At 46.7% G+C, this 18,850-nt stretch overlaps 1 protein-coding gene and 1 pseudogene across 1 annotated transcript in view; one reads left to right on the top strand and one right to left on the bottom strand.

Annotated features, from left to right (window-relative positions):
* The window catches only part of LOC147678979 (carbonic anhydrase 15-like), a 175,767-nt gene that overhangs the window by 116,107 nt on the left and 40,810 nt on the right, over window positions 1-18,850 (top strand). The window contains exon 6 of the mRNA XM_086942696.1: window positions 11,484-11,550. Within this exon, the coding sequence (XP_086798822.1) occupies window positions 11,484-11,550 (67 nt within the window). The remainder of the gene's footprint in view (window positions 1-11,483; window positions 11,551-18,850) is intronic.
* LOC147678980 (uncharacterized) lies at window positions 9,844-11,099 on the bottom strand (annotated as a pseudogene).

Here is an 18,850-nt window from a genome sequence, read left to right as displayed (position 1 = left end):
ATCGCTAAACCCTAAAAATACCCCTGTACCCCAAAACCCAAACCTACCCCTGAACCCTAAAAATACCCCTGTACCCCAAAACCCAAACCTAGCCCTGAACCCTAAAAATACCACTGCACCCCAAAACCACCCCTGAACCCTAAAACACCCCTGTACCCCAAAAAACAAACTTAGCCCTTAACCCTAAATATAACCCTGTACCGCAAAACCCAAACCTACCCCTGAACCCTAAAATACCCCTGTACCCCAAAACCCAAACCTAGCCCTGAACCATACAAATACCCCTGTACCCCAAAACCCAAACCTAGCCCTGAACCCTTAAAATACCCCTGTACCCCAAAACCCAAACCTATCACTGAACCCTAAAAATACCCCTATACCCCAAAACCGAAACCTAGCCTTGAACCCTAAAAATACCCATGTACCCCAAAACCCATACCTATCCCTAAACCCTAAAACTACCCCTGTACCCCATAACCCAAAACTATATCTGAACCCTTAAAATACCCAAACACTCCAAAACATATACCTCAGTACCCCAAAACATATACCCCTATACCCATACTTACCTTATCCAAACATTAAAAAAACATGCTTTTACCATTCATGCATTTACAACGAATTTCATTGTAAATGTATGCGTGGTAAAAGCATATAAAATGTAATGCCATGCGTTATAATGGCACTGCGGAGTCATGGTACTTTCGTAATAAAAGTATGAGGAGCGATCGTATGCGGAAAGAAAGTTGTGGATTAATGGGTGATTACCCTCCCCCGGTAAGTACTTTGGTGGCACGGCGGCCCACATCTCCAGCAACATACTCATATTTTTTCACCACCCATTTGAAAAATGCACAGGTCTCTCATTGATGGCCAGCACCGACATACACTTTTAGACACACCTCCCGCCACAAGTTCTAGAATTGCGAACTTTAGAGCTGGGGAGCTACGTTCGAATCTCGGCATCAGCTCAACATCCTGTGATTCCAGGCAAATCGCTTTGTCTCACCGTGCCTACCACAAATGAATGTGTTCTTCTGTAATGTAAATTGTGCTCATGCCATGTTTTCGAGTTTGCGCTATATAATATTGCAAGGAAAAATAAAGTAGGGAAACTCGAGTTCACACACTACTGAATGTGCACTCTTAAGTGCATCAGCAGTGCACTGTGAATCGGAGCGTTTCACAGGCCTAACACAGATAAGAAATGCTATCAAAACGAAATCCTACAAAACAATATACTACTGGCCGGCAGCAATTCATACCTGGACAACGTCGGGACGGGCTGCTAGTAATAATATAAACTAAAAGAGGGCTATATTGACCAAAATGATGATAAGTAAAGAAAAAGCAATTCAAATGAGTAATTAAAATTAGGGAACATTCATTGACATAAGAGTCAAATACTAGACCAAAAAGTAGACCAGGTAGACCTGGACGTAGAATATTTATTAGGAGAATTAGGAAAAGAACATTGACCACGTCTAGAAAAACTAATCCATTCCCATCTTGCATTAACTGAGAGTGATGTAGCATCTTTCGAATTACAAAGGATAGATTTGATTGTAGTTGAAATAAGAAAATCACTCACTTCACAGTCCATAAGAGATAATGGAACTTTAAAAAGAGAAGATTTAAGAATTAAGATATTAAAAGATAACGTCTTTTAGATCTTAAGGATCCGGGTTATAATATTCCATATATCTGATAGAAATTTGTAAATAATAGGACAGTTAAAAATAAGGGCCAGATGTAGGTCGGTCGGTAACGGCCGAAAATCTGTATTTTCGGCCGTTACCGATCGGTAAATAGGTGATCGCTATGTAGGGGGCATTATTTTACCGAATCGGTAAAATTACCGATTCGGTAATTTTACCGATTCGGTAAAATAAAAACTCGGTAAATTTACCGAATGTGAGCCACCCAGATGTAGGTGGGACTCTTCAGAGTCCCAAAGGCCTTACCGAATCGGTATTTTACCATCAAATCCAATTTGATGGTAAAATACCGATTCCGGTGTGCATGCACATGTGTGCATGCACACCTATGCCATGTTACAGGCAGACCTGCCCTTAGGGCATGTATGCCTGCCACATGGCACCCGAGCCTGTTTGGGGGGATGCCAGAGGGTATCAAAGTGACACCCCCTGCACCCTTGTGAAATTCGGTATTTACCAATTCGGTAAATACCGAATCGGTAATGCCCATTCATTCCTATGGGCTTCAAAGCCCATAGGAATAAATGGGCATTACCAATTCGGTATTTACCGAATCGGTAAATACCGAAATCATCCGATTCGGTATTCCAACACATCTGAAATACCTACATGTCCACCCCATAGATTTACCGATTTTCAATTACCGATTCGGTAATTGAAAATCGGTAAATCTATTTCACCTACATCGGGCCCTTAATGTTGTATACAACACATGCTTTTACCTTAAGGACATCACCGGAAGTGACTCCATATGAGCTTTGACCCTGAATCTTCCTAGGAAGTGATGTCACATGACCGTAACCCTGATGATATCACAATAATTGCCATCATTGAAGTTCCATAATATTAACTAATATGAAAGCTATTTTAGATACCATCTATATTACGGTGCTGGCACGATATGCCAGGGGAACATTACTTGTTTCCTTCGTATCACTTGTAAAATGATGTGTTTGTATGAAGAGGCTACAGTGCCAAAAAAACATAGAACAGATTCTGGGAGCCTAAATTATTTATACCACAAACTGTGTTGATGTTATAGTTCCCCGATTGTGTGCTACATTAAGAAATATATCTATAAATCACAGGAAGTGAAACACATGCCATTTAGAAAACAATATTTGTCATGTCCACATGTATTAATTGATTTAGCACACGCATGCGCACCGCATACATTTAAAAGTTTTTTTATACTTGCCTGAGATACTAGTGAAGGTACCGTTCCAGCTCCTGGTGCTCCATTAATTATTACACTAGAAGTAAACAAGAGATTAGTATTTGCTATCAGTATAATATATTTTTTTCATAAAACAAGGAGGAAGAAGCCTCAACACAATTAGGTGTGAACAGCCCCTGTGTTCTTGGCACAGATTTTCTGACCTCTAAAGCCAGGAATAGCACCAGGGGTCGCAGCTGCAACCCCTGACAACCTCTAAATGACATTCACGGACTAACTGAGAACCCAGGCCAGCCCAACCCCAACCTGGTCTCTTATATAATCTCAGATGAAAGACCTGGTTAATACAGCAGTTTCGCTCATGCAAATTTATGAATTATGAATGCTGCGAGTGTGGATTTACAGCATTGGTTTAATTTCTCTATCTATGTCGGCTTTCCTATGTATTCCATATATCTCCATAATCCCCCCAGCTTAATTTGAAGTCTGTCTCTTTTAGGAGTGACTTAAGCCCTTATTAGGATTATGTGCTACATGCAGAATAGTTCATTTGAATTGGCTCATAAAACATCATATGATCTTAGTTAAATGCTTGGTGTAAGTACGAGTTGGAAAATTAAGAAATAGGATCATGGTACACTATCTTCTTGAGACCCCTTCACTTGCGGATGTTTAATTCCTTGTGGTGCACCCGGTGGCGAAGTTTAGAGAAACAATGTAACCTAACAAAGCATAAATAATATCTGGGCCTTTCCATTGTACTAAGTCAATAGGAACCTAATAGTCTCCTACTTTATGGAAGGCCTAATTAAATATTACCAAGCCGAAACATGTTGGACTCATTTGGAATTAGACACATGTTTAAGGTATTCAGGTGGTTTTTCTAAGGAATCTAACTTGTTTGTAAACCTCTTCATTTGCTCCTATTTGGTTCAAGTTGTTTTCTTAGCCAATGACTCAACTGAACCCGCGACATGCTTTCATGCACTGCAATAAAGTGGTTAATTCGTTGCAGTAAGCTTTATTAAAGATTTGCATCAGAGTGATTAGTAATGTTTTAGAGCGTTGATACTTTATCTGTTAAAGTAGGAATGTCTCTTTCTCTTAGTCATAGTCTCGTCGTATTTATTGTTTGGTCGGGCGGTAAGGTCATGATCGGTGAGCAGTCATTGGAAGATCCCTAGGGGGGGGCGTCACCCATTACGGATGGGAGCGCCCGGGGGGAGGTGGCCATTGGCCCCTCAACGGGGAGGCGGTCCCTTCTAAGGACGGGACGCCTAAAGGAAAGGGAAGGCGGTCAAGGCCCCTCCCTGGATAGGAGGGGCTACGGGCCCCTCCTGGGAATTTCCCGGGGCCAGGACATCTGCGACGGCAGATGTGGTAAGTTGTGTGGGGTGGGGAGGGGGGTCTACGCTACCTTCTAGACACCTCACACGAGTCCTCGGACGACCACGTACATGGCGTCGAGTTAACAGGGGCCCCCGTCAAGACAAGGGAAATTGGTATGGCACATGAGGTGCAGTCCTCTGTGCGACCGCCCCTCACAAGTGAGAGGGGGGAGTTCTGGTTTAGGGATCTGACACCGGTTACGACCTTGCCGTTGGCCCCATCAACGCCATATGCAGTAGACTGATGTCTTATTGCACAATGTATGAATGGCTACTTGGACCTATGATACAGGTTAGACTGATAAGACTGGCAGACACTTGCCAGTAGGGTTGAGGCGTTTACTATTATTCCCCTTGACTAAATCTATATACCATGGACTTTAAACCAGCTGAACATATAATGCCACGCGCTCAATTAATACGCAATTCAGCTATTGTTGTATTTCTGGTACTTGATTGTTTGCACGAAGGGTCACTTGTGACTTTATTTCATTGCCATTGACTGGTGTAGCTATTCCATATTAAATGTCAAACATTTCAGGGCACATGCATCAATTAATTTCCGGTCGAATCAGCCCGTTTGCGAACGAAAAAAGGCCATTTCTAATATATCAAAGGCTTGACATTCGCAATTCAGGTAATCACAATTATTTGCGATGACCTAATTTGTGAATGTATTTAGGGAATTGCAATTTGTGACTCCCTAACGGCGATGCATGTAGCCTTTCCTAAATGCGAACTGTGCATTTAGGAAATGCTACTGACCATCAACTTCAAGCTGATGATAACTTGGGCATGCTTTAAAAAAGGCATTTTCCAAAGTGCCATGTAGCGCACACATGCCCTCACGGCATGTGTGTGCTTTACATGTGCACACTTACCTTTTTTGGGGGGGGGGGCGCTTCAGGTGGGCTTTAGGCCCGGACCCTTGGATTTGCCTTCGCAATTTGTGATTACCAATTTGGTAATCACAATTTGCTAATGCATTACCATTTATTCCTATGGGCGAGCAGGCCCATAGGAATGAATGGAGTCATTTTAGCTAATAGCGATTCGCAATTACCGAATTGCTATTAGCTAATGTAAGGAATTGCAAATTAACTCTCAATTCCTACATGCATAGCTTTTTGCGATTCCAAAATAGCGATTTGGTAAAAATTGTTATTTTAGAATCGCAAAAGTTATGTTTGATGCATGCGACCCTTAATGTTTATTTGATCCTGAAAGTTGATTTGTACTCAGTTGTTTTATGCTTAGAATTGCGAACCCAGTATAGCTCCTTCGCAGATAAGTGAATCCCATGGAACTATTGTTTTATACACCCAGGTTCCCTTTGAGGTATGGGTGTCCCCTATCACATACAAAACAACACCACTTCATTTGCTGCTCTTTAAGAGATGAAAGACTCGAATCTTGGTGTGTTTCAAGCTCTGGGGCTTTGCATGCAACTCTTTTGTACACTTTTTTTTATTTTTTCAGGTACTTGTTAGAATGCAATTCAATCTCGTTTCAAAACTAAAGATAAAGTATAAAGGAGAAGTTGATGAATAAACAACTGAAAAGCCTCTAGACTTGGTTCATTGCTTAGAAAAATGTGCTATTTGTTAGATGAATAATAGGATCAATTCTCCACGGCCTCTATGTAACTATATATCTCACGAGAAAGCTTAATGTGTGGAGAGCCAGTGACAGAGATCCGATTATCACATGTTCGAATATCAGACGGAAAGACTTACATTTCGCCATTTCAGAGGCTGATAAAAATAGCACCAATAATTTGGGGATTAATAACACCTGACACTAGTGTGAAGTGAAGTCGGCTTGTTTAATCTGTATGGTAGGTGGACTAATAACGCTGTTTTTTAAAAACTTCCTCGATAAGGTGTCCTTATGCAAGCTACTGCTCACTTGGGGCCTCATTTATGAGGCCGTGCTTCACTTTTACGCCGCCGGTGCGTCACTTTTACGCGGTGTCACTTTTTGTGACGCACCAGTGGCGTAAAAAATGCGCCTTGTTGCGCCATATTTACAAAGTGACGCATCTAGGTAGATGCGTCACTTTGTAAACCCCTGCGCCACATTATACCTGCGCCAGGTATGATGTATGCAAGGGGGGCGTATTGACGCAACAAAGGGTCATGGAAGTGACGCAGTGAAATCTATGAGATTTCACTGCGTCACTTTTAGGACACCGTTGCGTCAAAATCGTGCGCCTGCCTCACAGCAGGCGTAAGACTGATGCAGGCCCTTACACATGGGGCTTTCCCCATGTGAAAGGACGCATTGCTGGAGTTGCGTCACTTTTGTGACACACTCCAGCAATGCGTCACTTTTGCGCTTACAGATACGTCAGAAATACTGACGTATCTGTAACTCCTTGCGCCATGATGCGTCATACTGTAATTATGACGCATCATTGGTGTCACAAGGAGGGCACAGTGAAAAGTGACGCATCGCTGTTTTCACGCAGCGATGCGTCACTTTTCATAAGTGAGTCCCTTGATGTGGGGTATTTAGGAGTACGTTAAACTGTGCCCTGTTAACACTCCTTTATAAACTGTGACATGCATTTTTGAATTTGCCCCAAAACAGATAAAAATGGAATGAGTTGAGAATATTTGAGGAATACTCATATGCAATTAGTACTAACAGAAAGGACTGTGCCCTATTTACACTTTTGCTAACAAGGGGAGGAATGTTTCAGGGCTGATACACAAATGCACATAAGAGTACGTAAAGAGTACTACAGAACTATGGGCCTCGGTCACAAAGGTAAACTTACACTCTTGTGTAAGTTTGTGATTTTTTTAGCAATTCACAAAGGAATTTGACGAGCATTATCTTTACGACTGCGGATTCTCCGCATTTCTAGAGGAGAATCCACGCTTAAAAATATAGCCAGTTTTATTTTTTACGGAGTTTTATATAGCGCGAACTTGGACCGAAGGTATCGGGATCAGAGCGCTTTACATAGCACCAGTTGGGTTACATGAGGACACCTTTATTTTTGTTAGGAGCAGGGGACCTCATTTATGAGAAGTGACGCATCGCTGCGTGAAAGCAGCGATGCGTCACTTCTCAGAGCGCCCTCCTTGCTACATTCCTGATGCGTCATATTTAATGTATGACGCATCATGTCGCAAGGAGTTACAGATACGTCAGTATTTCTGACGTATCTGTAAGTGCAAAAGTTGTGAGGCAGGCGCAAGATATTGACGCATTTGCGTCCTAAAAGTGACGCAGTGAAATCTCATAGATTTCACTGCATCACTTCCATGACCCTTCCTTGCGTCAATACGCCCCCCTTGCATGCATTATACCTGGCGCAGGTATAATGTGGCGCAGGGGTTTACAAAGTGACGCATCTACCTAGATGCGTCACTTTGTAAATATGGAGCAACAAGGCACATTTTTTACGCCACTGGTGCGTCACAAAAATTAACGCACCGGCGGCGTAAAAGTGATGCACAGCCTCATAAATCAGGCCCAGGGAGATTAAGTGATTTGCCCAGAATCATAGGATGTTTAGTGTCATTGCTCAGACTCGAACCCGGCTCCCCAGATTCGAGGTTGATCGCCCTAGCCTTAGGCCAACTCCAACCCCAGTTGTAAAGCTAATACTTGTTAAATTCCTTTGTGACTTGCAAAAAATCGTAAACTTACACAGAAGTGTAAGTTTAACATTGTGAATCAGGACCAATGTTGTTACTCCCTCCAAAAAGCCTTTGTAAGAAGGGCCCTTGTTCCTCCTGCTGTCCAAGGGCCCTTGTTACTACTGCTGTCCAGGCAATGCACAGCTCGAGTAAGAGCTTCTGTTCGTGTCACAGGAAGTCATGGGGGTGCTGACTGTGCCTCGTCCACATTCACAGCACAAGCTGCTACCAGCCTCCATGTAGTTGGTGCCCCTACTACCTTGCCTGCACTCACAGCTCAGAGCCGCCCATGCCCAAGGCCTGTGGGCGCTACAGCAGCTGCAATCACTTGTGCTGCTCTCATGTCCCAGACTTCGGGCTTAATTAGAGTTTGGTGTAAAACGTGGCGATGTCCCGTCCGCTGTATTACAAGTTCACTATAGTCAATGGAACTCTAAGTGTGGTGCACAGTGCATCTGCCGTGTCTTGATGCAGTTAGGAGAAAGGGGACCCAGAAGAACATAGATGGACATGGATGGGTAACGAGTCACAGACTGAGAGAGACAAACAAAAGAGATATAGATAGAGATGCAGACCGATCAAGACTGAAAGACAGATAGATGGATGGATAGAGAGACAGATAGATAGATAGATAGATAGATAGATAGATAGATAGATAGATAGATAGATAGATAGATAGATAGATAGATAGATTGATTGACAGACAGATAAAGGCAAATAGATTATAGATAGTTGATTAATAGATAGAAATAGAAAGAGAGATATACAAATGACCTTCCCTTGTCTCCCTCTCTCTGGCTCTCCCAGTCTTTTTCTTTCTCTTACACTCTTTGTCTATATCTGTCTTTTCTCTATTTCTCCCTCTCACTTTCTGTCTCTCCAACTAACTCTCTCTCCTTTCTCTCTATTCTTTTTTATACCTCTCCCTGCCTCTCTTTTTGTATTTATCCGTGTATTGCTGCCTTTCTCTGTCTTTGCCTTTCTCTCACCCTGTCTCTCTGTGTCTTTTAGTGTCTTCTTACTTTTGTGTCTTTTAGCCTTTTTATTTCTTTCACTCTTTCTCACACCTCTTTTGCTCTCCCCTATCTCTGTAAGTCTTTATCTCTCTTTACTTGTCTTTCTCTTCCTCTCTCCGTCTCTCTCACTGTATATCTCTACCTGTCCGTCGTTCTATTTCTGTTTCTTTCTGTCTCACTTCCTTTCCATGTTTTCATCTCAGTTTCTCCCCGTGTCTCCATCTTTTTGTTTTTCCTCGTCTTTCTCTTTCCTCTCTCTTCCTACCCGTCTATGTTTATTTTTTTTTACCCTGTCTTTCTATCCTTGTCTCTCTTTCTCTACCCCGGACTGTCTCTCGATGACAGACTCTCTTTCTCTCTTTTTCTCTCCTCAGCTCTTTCTGTCTTTCTGTGACTTTGTTTGTCTCTCCTTGTCTTTCTCTAGCTGTTTGTCTCTCCCTTCCCATCTCTATCGTTTTTTTCTCTATCTCCGTGCCCTGAGCCATTCCTAATGTCTAGCATAAACGTAAACGTTTTCAATTCTTTGTTTGTGTAACGTGGGATTTGAACAGCCTAAATTTGGCTGAATCTGCGGGGACAAGGAGTGTTTGTTTTGGTGCTTTCTCTTGTTTCCCTGCATGCACAGGACAGAGTCAGGAGGGACCATGTCATGAAGGGTGGAGCCAATGGCAGCCTATACCTTAGTACTGAAAATGCTGCCTCCCCAAGAGATAGGTAGCAAGGGAAAATGTGACACTTAAGCTGTCCTGGCTCACTTAGATGGTAGCCGCCTGCATTGGAAGATAGTGGAGTGGGATAAGCACTGGCTACAGAGTGCTGAGAAAGACGGGGGTCTCTAAAGGGGTGGTGCCCTGAGACCAGTAATTAAGAATCATACATAAGGGTGTGCCCTCATGGGGGTGGCCTATCATCACGTTGGCCTTCTTCTGCATGTTTCTTTTCTTTGTTCTGATCTGTCTTCTTCTCCTGGTCCATATGCTCTTCCTCATCCTCTTCCTCCATGCCCTTCTCCCACTCTTGACCCTTCTCCTCCTCGTCACCACTCTCCTGGTCCTCCTCATCTTGATCCTTCTTGAGCGCTCTCGGCCCTATCCTCTGCCTCTGCCTCCTACTCCTAACCCACCGTCCTCTACTTGATATTTGTTTTAGTTATCCTTATAGTCAGTTACTCTTCTGGGTCCTGATCCTCCCCTAATCCTAGTCCTCCTCAGGGTCCTGTTCCGTTCCTCTAGTGCGTTACTCTTCTGTGTCCTGATCCTCTGTCTCCTCGTCCTCCCCATGATCCTGCTCCTCCTTCAGGTCCTGGTCCAGTTCCTCTGGTCCTCATCCACCTCCTGGTCCATGACCTCCTTCTGATCTTATGGTCTGCTGCCTGATCCTCCTCCTTCTTCTGCTCCTCCTCCTATTCTTGGTCCAATTTCTCAACCTCCTGGTCTTCATCCTGGCCTCTCCTGGTCCTCCTGCTCCTGTTCCTCCTGCTCCTGTTCCTCCTGCTCCTGGTCCTCCTTCTCCTGGTGGTCCTCCTGCTCATGGTCCTCCTGCTCCTGGTTCTCCTGCTCCTGGTCCTCTTGCTCCTGATCCTCCTGCTCCTGGTCACCCTGCTCCTGGTCCTCCTGCTCCTGGTCACCCTGCTTCTGATCCTCCTGTTCCTGGTCCTCCTTCTGATCTTATGGTCTGCTGCCTGATCCTCCTCCTTCTTCTGCTCCTCCTCCTATTCTTGGTCCAATTTCTCAACCTCCTGGTCTTCATCCTGGCCTCTCCTGGTCCTCCTGCTCCTGTTCCTCCTGCTCCTGTTCCTCCTGCTCCTGGTCCTCCTTCTCCTGGTGGTCCTCTTGCTCATGGTCCTCCTGCTCCTGGTTCTCCTGCTCCTGGTCCTCTTGCTCCTGATCCTCCTGCTCCTGGTCCTCTTGCACCTGGTCCTCCTGCTCCTGGGGGTCCTCCTGCTCCTGGTCCTCCTGCTCCTGGTGGTCCTCCTGCTCCTGGTGGTCCCCCTGCTCCTGGTCCTCCTGCTCCTGGTCCTCCTGCTCCTGGTGGTCCCCCTGATCCTGGTCCTTCTGCTCCTGGTGGTCCTCCTGCTCCTGGTCCTCCTGCTCCTGGTCCTCCTGCTCCTGGACCTCCTGCTCCTGGTCCTCCTGCTCCTGGTCACCCTACTCCTGGTCCTCCTGCTCCTGGACCTCCTGCTCCTGGTCCTCCTGCTCCTGGTCCTCCTGCTTCTGGACCTCCTGCTCCTGGTCCTCCTGCTCCTGGTCACCCTGCTCCTGGTCCTCCTGTTCCTGGTCCTCCTGCTCCTGGCCCTCCTGCTCCTGGTCCTCCTGCTCCTGGTCACCCTGCTCCTGGTCCTCCTGCTCCTGGTCCTCCTGCTCCTGGTCCTCCTGCTCCCTCTGGTACTGACTGTCCTAGGTGACTCTAGGGTGATCTTAAAGTCGCATGAGCGGCCTCGGAGATACCCAGGTGGCCTTGGTGGTACTAGGCCATGCTCTACAGTTCTCTTCCAAGCTCTGAATCTCATCATTGTTGTTTCCTCTGTGCAGGTGGTGGAGACTGATAACACAAACTATAACACCATAGTAGAGGCCGTGAAGAGCGTGTCCCTTGAAGGTAAGAACTTGGGGAACTGGTTCCATTGTTGCATGCCGGCCCATGCATATCAATGATGTGCGGTGTGCTTTCCCACTTAAGGATAATGTAACATAACGTAACATTATGTACTGTGACGTATGCATTTAAGTTGAGATGAAGATGAAAGGGCCAGAAAGCAGAGTAGAAAATGTTCAATTTGGTGGTAGGATGGACTGCAAGATAAGATATTGAATCATCGGAAATGAATAGGGATTCAGCAAGCAGCAAAGAGCGCCTATTAAGCAATGCATTCTGGGTTCTAAAGGGTTAGCAGGGAAAAAGTATAACAGGAAATGATGCAGGGGATAGCTACATTAACAAGATCCCGTTGGGGAGGTTTGAAGCATCAACAGAGGAAGAGAAGGGAGCAGGAAATGTTGGAAGACTGAGGAACATGTAACGAAGGGCAAGATAGTCATAGAAGAAGACATTAAATGATTGAGCAACAAAGAGAAGAAAAGATGAAGGAGGTAAGGATCGGAAGTGATGAATGCATTAAGGACAGGAAGTGATTGGAGGCCAGGGGCAATGATCCATGGAGAGGTAATGATAGAGGCGACGGGCACCACAAAATGAAATCAGGAGGAACTCGAGGTAGAAAGTGATGGGAGAGCCAAAGAGCGGCAGTATTATAAAAGCCATGCACAGAAAGCATTGCTGAAGACAAGCAGATGACACAACTCTTTCTCATCAAAACCAAAGGGGATGATGGACGGAGTGTTGAACATAGCAAGCACTCACCCCCAGTCAAATGATCTGGGTTTAATCCATCATCATTCTTTAGCGCACTCAGCCACCCCAGTTCAGACCAGCCATATGCAAATCAGTCTGACCCTGTGCCTCATGGGAACTGTCCAGCCTGAACAGCCAAGCCATGTCTTCCCTGGACTGGAAACAAGCATCCTGGGACTGGTTTCTGGCTAATCAGCCGTCATCAGCCAGGCTAGCTTGAATCCAGGGGCAAAGTGAGCAAGGACCCACGTCTGGGCATACCCTGGCAACTTTGGGCGAACAAAGCAAAACCAAAGGGGATGATGGACGGAGTGTGGAACATTGCAAGCACTCACCCCCAGTCAACTGATCTGGGTTTAATCCCTCATCATTCTTTAGCTCACTCCACCATCCCAGTTCAGACATGGCTATATGCAAATCAGTCTGATCCTGTGCATCATGGGAACAGTCCAGCCCGAACTGCCAAGCCATGTCTTCCCTGGACCGGAAACAAGCATCCTGGGGCCGGTTTTTGGCTAATCAGCTGTCATCAGCCAGGCTAGCTTGAATCCAGTGACAAAGTGAGCAAGGGACCCACGTCTGTGCATACCCTGCCTACTTAGGGCAAACAAAGCAAAACTAAAGGGGATGATGGACGGAGTGTTGAACATTGCTAGCACTCACCCCCAGCCAACTGATCTGGGTTTAATCCATCATCATTCTTTAGCTCACTCCGCCACCCCAGTTCAGACATGTTCAACTCTTTCTCATGACAAGAAATGATGAGCAGCAAGGTACTGGAAGTAATGAAGTGTCAGGAAGAGGAAATTGTGGTTAAACCAGGGGCAGACCCTAATGGAAGATTTAAAGTAGAGGAGCTATCTCATAAAGTGCTGGATAATCCAGAAATATTAAGAGTTACATAACATTTGCCAGGAATTAATAGATGAGCCAAAATCAAGAAATAATGGAAGAGAGTGAAATGTAGAGCAACAGAGAATTCTGGGCCATGCACAGGAAGTAATAATCCAGTTGGGCACAAGAAATAATGTATTAGACATGGTTAGGATTTGATGGTATAGCAAGAGACAGTAGGTAATGTTAGAAAAAGGGAAACGGTCTCAAATAGAAGCAAACGGTAAGAGTTAGCCGAAGGAAGTGATGGAGAAGACAACAATTGGAAGTGATGTAGGAGTCAACAACAGGATGCAATGTCCTGGGTGGCAGCCTATACTCTATCCCCATACATCTTTTAAAAAACACCAACAAATGTCACAGAAGACTCTTCATGACCATCTTCTTCACGCTAGGACTATCATGGTACCCAGGAGATGGACTATTGCCTTGGGCGATGGATGTATAGTCAGAGGGTGGATTTGTGATGTCATTAAAGTCCAGGGGCGCCTGTACATAGAACTACAATGAAAAGATTTCTTAGCTATTCTATGAAACAATGTTTTTCTACACGTCTCACTTTCACCTTTTTCTCACCCCCAAACTAATCTGTTATGTGATGTCCCTAAAACATATGACACACAGAACTTGATTGACATTCTTTTGATCCAACGCAGAGCCACCAATTTCTTTGGTTGGGCTCTAATTGTTCAATAGCCAGACACTATTTTAATCAGACGATGCTGTGGATGAGCAGCGTTAGTTTCGTCCACATACTTTTAAATCACCTTGTGTTTGTTTTAATCTTGGAACTGTTCTGTGTTTTTAATTGTGAGGGGTGTGGTCTAGCGGTCCAACATGGCAGACAATTTCTGATAGATACATCTGCCGTGTGGATTCCTCACCTTGTGAATATCCCCTGCGTCAGCAACATTCGGAAATTCTTTTGTAGCTTCCCGCCGACGTGGACCCGGACGTCATAGAGGCACGGCATCGCTCGCGACTCCGCCGACGTCACCGACGCCTATAATAGGCCCACGCCGGCGTGATGACATCAGTTCCCTTTTTTCCGCGTCGTCGACGCTAACGGTTTTCTGGGATCGTCTGTAGCCTTGGCTGTAACTTTGTTACTTGCTATTTGTTTCTAGTCTCTTTGTCTTCACTTTCTTTCAACATGTCTTCGAAGAAGACCTGGTTTAAGGCCTGCGGAGAATGTAATAAGGTGATGTCCATCACAGATCCGCATGAATGCTGTTTGTGGTGTCTGAGCTCCGACCACGAACTCGAGGACTGCCAATCCTGCAGGAAGATGACACCAAAGGCCCTCCGGGAAAGGGAAGCAAAACTTCTGGTTGCCAAGTTTAAAGAAGGAAAAGAAAAGAAGAAATCAAGATCGCGGACTCGGCGCTCGAAGTCAAGGTCTCGCTCGAGGTCGCGATCGGATTCGTCCTCAGCCCATGCTTCAAGGTCTTCGAGGAAGAAGCATGAAAAGAGAACCCATGAATCCCAACATCGATCGAGAAAGGAGTCGGGTTCCAAGCCGAAGTCGCAGGTGAAGCTGGTCGAGAAGGTGGTGGTTTCTTCGGCTTCGGAGGAACAGGATGCCGAGGCTGAGGCGTCTGATGCGAATTCACCGAGTTTGCCAAAGCAGAAAGCTGTTCCATCTCCGGACCCATCCCATCCTTCAGGTCAGGAGGATGAAGGTGAGGAGGAGGTGGTTGGAGAGGGAGAGGCTCCGTAGCCCGAAGGTCTGTCGACTCCGGTGCACCAGCCTGAAGTGGAGGTCGACGCCGCTTCGACTCCGCGCCCTCGAGATCCGCCTGGGGGTTCGTATCCAGCCTTCCCAGGTCCGGGTCAGGATCCTTTGCATTTTCTGAATGTGATGTTCGAAATTTATTCAAGGGCTATGTATCCCTCTGGGGCTCCTGCTGGTCCTATGGGTCCGATGGCATATGGTCTGGGTGTTCCTCAATCCTATGCACCTGCGCCCTTTATGCCCTTTATGCCAGCTCCGACGCCGCATTGGCATTATCCGAATCCGGCGAGGACTTCAACTCCGAAGCCTTCGACGCCGAGGTCGGCGTCTCCGATTCCGTCGACGCCAGTCCCATCAACTTTGAAGCCGAACCCTGATCGACGTCGTGGATCTCTTCTTCGTCCGACGTCGGGTTCGACGCCGGCTCCGGCTCCGTCGGAGTCGATTGCGGATCCGTCGGCTTCGAATGTGAAGCAAAGATCAAGGCGTGAGGCCCAGAGGTTGATGGAGGAGGAAAGATATCATGAGGAGAATCTGGAGGAAGGCGAACTACAGGATTCTGAGGATCCTTTTGAGGACCTTTCTGTTGCTAGTGGCCTGGAACTGTCACCTGATTGGGACCTTGCTTCGGTTTCTGATGAACCCTCAAGGGATGTGACGCCTTATCATGTAGTGATAAAGAAGGCTGCGGGCTTGTTGAACATTGCTCTTCCAACTGCAGAATTTAAATCTAATCTGCTCAAGGAGGTCCTTCATTCACCTTCTTCAGTGTCTGAACCATTGTTGCCTTTTAATGATGCCTTAAAGGATCCAATTTTGGAGATTTGGAAAAAACCTGTATTGGCTCCTGCTGTGTCTAGGGCAGTAGCTAGGAGATATAGGACAGCTCCTGAAGACCCGGAATTTTTATCCTCTCATCCTCTACCAGAGAGTTTGGTGGTGCAGGCTGCATGTTCCAAAAGATCTACGGGTGCATTTCCGCAGGTCCCAGCGGAGAAAGCAGGATCAGGCTGCTAAGAAGGTTTTCTCTTCTGCCAGTATGGCTTTGAAATCCACAAATGCTACCTGCTTGATGGGGCGTTACATCCACGCTCTTATGCCCAAGGTGCCTGAGGAGAGTAGGAAAGACTTCCAAGAGGTAATCTCTGATACTCAAGCTGCAGCAAGGCAGGTTATTCGAAGTGGATTGGACACGGCAGACTCTGTGGCTAGGGTCATGGGTTCTTCCGTAGCCACAAGAAGAGCTGCATGGCTGAAGTCAAGTGAGTTTTCCACAGATGTCCAGGCGGCATTGATGGATCTTCCATTTGACGGGTCTGGTTTGTTTGGGAAAAAAGCGGACACTGCCTTGGAACGCTTTAAAGACAGCAGGGCGACTGCGAAGTCGTTGGGCCTTCAGTCCAGGGGCACTTTTGGTAGACGTTCAAGAGGATTTGGCAGATCTTCTTTTCGAGCCTATAAGTCAACCCAGCAGCAGCCGCAGCAGCAGCAAAACACGTTGTATAGATCTTATAGAGGCAAGCAGAGGTCCCGGGCTCGGGCCGTAACGCTTCCTCATCCTTCTCCTCTTCCCCTTCCCACCCCCCAGCCTCCACAGCAAAGCAGCCCTAGATCTGCCATTCCGGTTCATGTGGGCCCAGTGGGGGGCCGGCATACCCATTTTCTTCAAGATTGGGAATTGATAACATCGGATCTTTGGGTTCTCAATCTTGTAGAGAATGGGTATGCGCTTCCTTTTCGGGAGTTTCCCCCAAATTATCCTCCTTGCCAGGGTTATTGTTCGGAGGACCACCTGCTTCTCCTGCAGGAAGAAGTCCTGGCACTGTTTCGAAAAGGTGCGATAGAGGTGGTGCCGGAGCAGGAGAGGGGTCAGGGATGCTACTCCCGGTATTTCCTGATCCCCAAGAAGGAATTGCAGGCTTCGGCCGATTCTGGATCTCAGGATCCTGAACCTTTACCTGAAACAGGAGAAGTTCAAGATGCTCACCCTTGCACAGGTTCTTCAAGCACTGCTGGAAGAAGACTGGATGGTGTCGCTCGACTTGCAGGATGCGTATTTTCATATCCCAATCCTGAAGTCGCACAGAAAGTATCTCCGTTTCACGGTTGGGTCGCAACACTACTAGTTTGCGGTCCTTCTTTTTGGTCTTTATACTGCGCCTCGAGTCTTTACCAAGGTGATCACTGTGGTGGCATCACATCTCAGAAGGTCAGGGATACCTGTGTTCCCGTATCTGGACGACTGGCTGATCAAAGCGGAGTCGCCGGAGAAGGTGCTCCATCATCTGCAAGTGACAACTCAGTTGTTGCACAGGTTGGGTTTTTCGATAAATGTACCCAAGTCTCACCTGGTGCCCTCCCAGCGCAACCTGTTCATAGGTGCGGTACTGGACACTACTGTATGTCATGCATTCCCTCCTCCTCAAAGGATTCGCGACATACAGGAAATGATTCCTTTGTTCTTCAATGGAGCGGTTGTTCCAGTCCTGAAGGTCCTTCGTCTGCTCGGTCTGATGGCTTCTTGCATTCTATTGGTCAACCATGCACGCTGGCACATGAGGGCGCTCCAGTGGTGCCTCCGCAAGCAGTGGTATCAACACAACGGAGATCTCAGGGAGTCAGTGAGTATCTCCAGAGAAGCTGCAGCGGATCTATCTTGGTGGAGCGTGGAAGGCAATCTGTCGCAAGGAAAGCCTTTTCAACTTCCTCCATCAGTGGCCACAGTAATAACGGATGCATCCACTCTAGGGTGGGGTGCTCATCTGGGGGATCTGGAGGTCAAGGGTCTTTGGTCTCCGGAGGAAAGGTTGCTTCATATCAACCTTCTAGAGTTGCGGGCGATACGTCTGGCGCTCAAGGCCTTCCTCCCTTCCCTTCGTGGTCTGTCGGTTCAGGTCCTTACGGACAACACGACCGCGATGTGGTACATCAACAAGCAGGGAGGAGTGGGGTCGCAGTGTCTCTGCAGAGAGGCTCTGCGTCTCTGGTCCTGGGTTCAGGACCATCAGATTTGTCTGATGGCGAATCATCTGGCCGGAGTACAGAACTTTCGTGTAGACAGTCTCAGTCGGCAGTTTTCGGCCGATCACGGGTGGAGGCTTCATCCGGAGGTGGTTCGTCACGTCTTTCGGACGTGGGGGACTCCTCAGGTGGACCTGTTCGCAACTCTGGAGAATGCTCACTGCCCGTTATTCTGCAGTCTCCAGTATACGATGCAAGGAGCCTTGGGGGCTGCGTTTCAGTTGAGTTGGGAAGGACGACTCCTTTACGCGTTTCCTCTCATACCTTTGATTCCTTGGGTTCTGAGAAAAATTCGCCAAGACCGGGCCCAAGTCATATTGGTCGCCCCGGATTGGCCAAGAAGGGTGTGGTACTCAGACCTTCTCCACCTCTCCTCTCACCCGCCGCTCCGTCTCCCTCAAAGGGCAGATCTCCTCTCCCAGATGGAGGGGCAGGTTTTACACCCCCACCTCCAGACCTTACACCTTCATGCCTGGAGATTGAACGGGGCAACCTGAGTTCTTTTTCTCTCCCGCCTGACGTGGTGGATGTCATCTTGTCAGCCAGACGTGACTCCACTAAGTCCATTTATTCATATAGGTGGTCTAAATTTGTCACTTGGTGTGGAGAGAAGTCTTTAGATCCTTTGAGAGCCCATTTATCTGATGTTCTTCAGTTCGCTCTCTCTCTGGCGCGGCAAGGGCTTGCTGTTGCCACAGTGAAGGGCTATCTTTCTGCGCTGTCGGCATTTCTCTGTATGCCTGACCAGCCGTCTCTTTTTAAGTCTCCTGTTGTTCTTAGGTTTTTGAAGGGCCTCACAAATAAGTTCCCTCCTTCTCCTTTCATTGTGCCTCAGTGGGACTTAAATCTTGTTTTGACCTTTTTGATGGGTGCTCCCTTTGAGCCTCTCCACAAATG

Source organism: Lissotriton vulgaris, chromosome 11 (genome assembly GCF_964263255.1).
Source record: "Lissotriton vulgaris chromosome 11, aLisVul1.2, whole genome shotgun sequence".
NCBI lineage: Eukaryota > Metazoa > Chordata > Amphibia > Caudata > Salamandridae > Lissotriton > Lissotriton vulgaris.
Note: the sequence above shows the minus strand (reverse complement) of the source record. Positions and strands in the feature narration are given on the sequence as shown.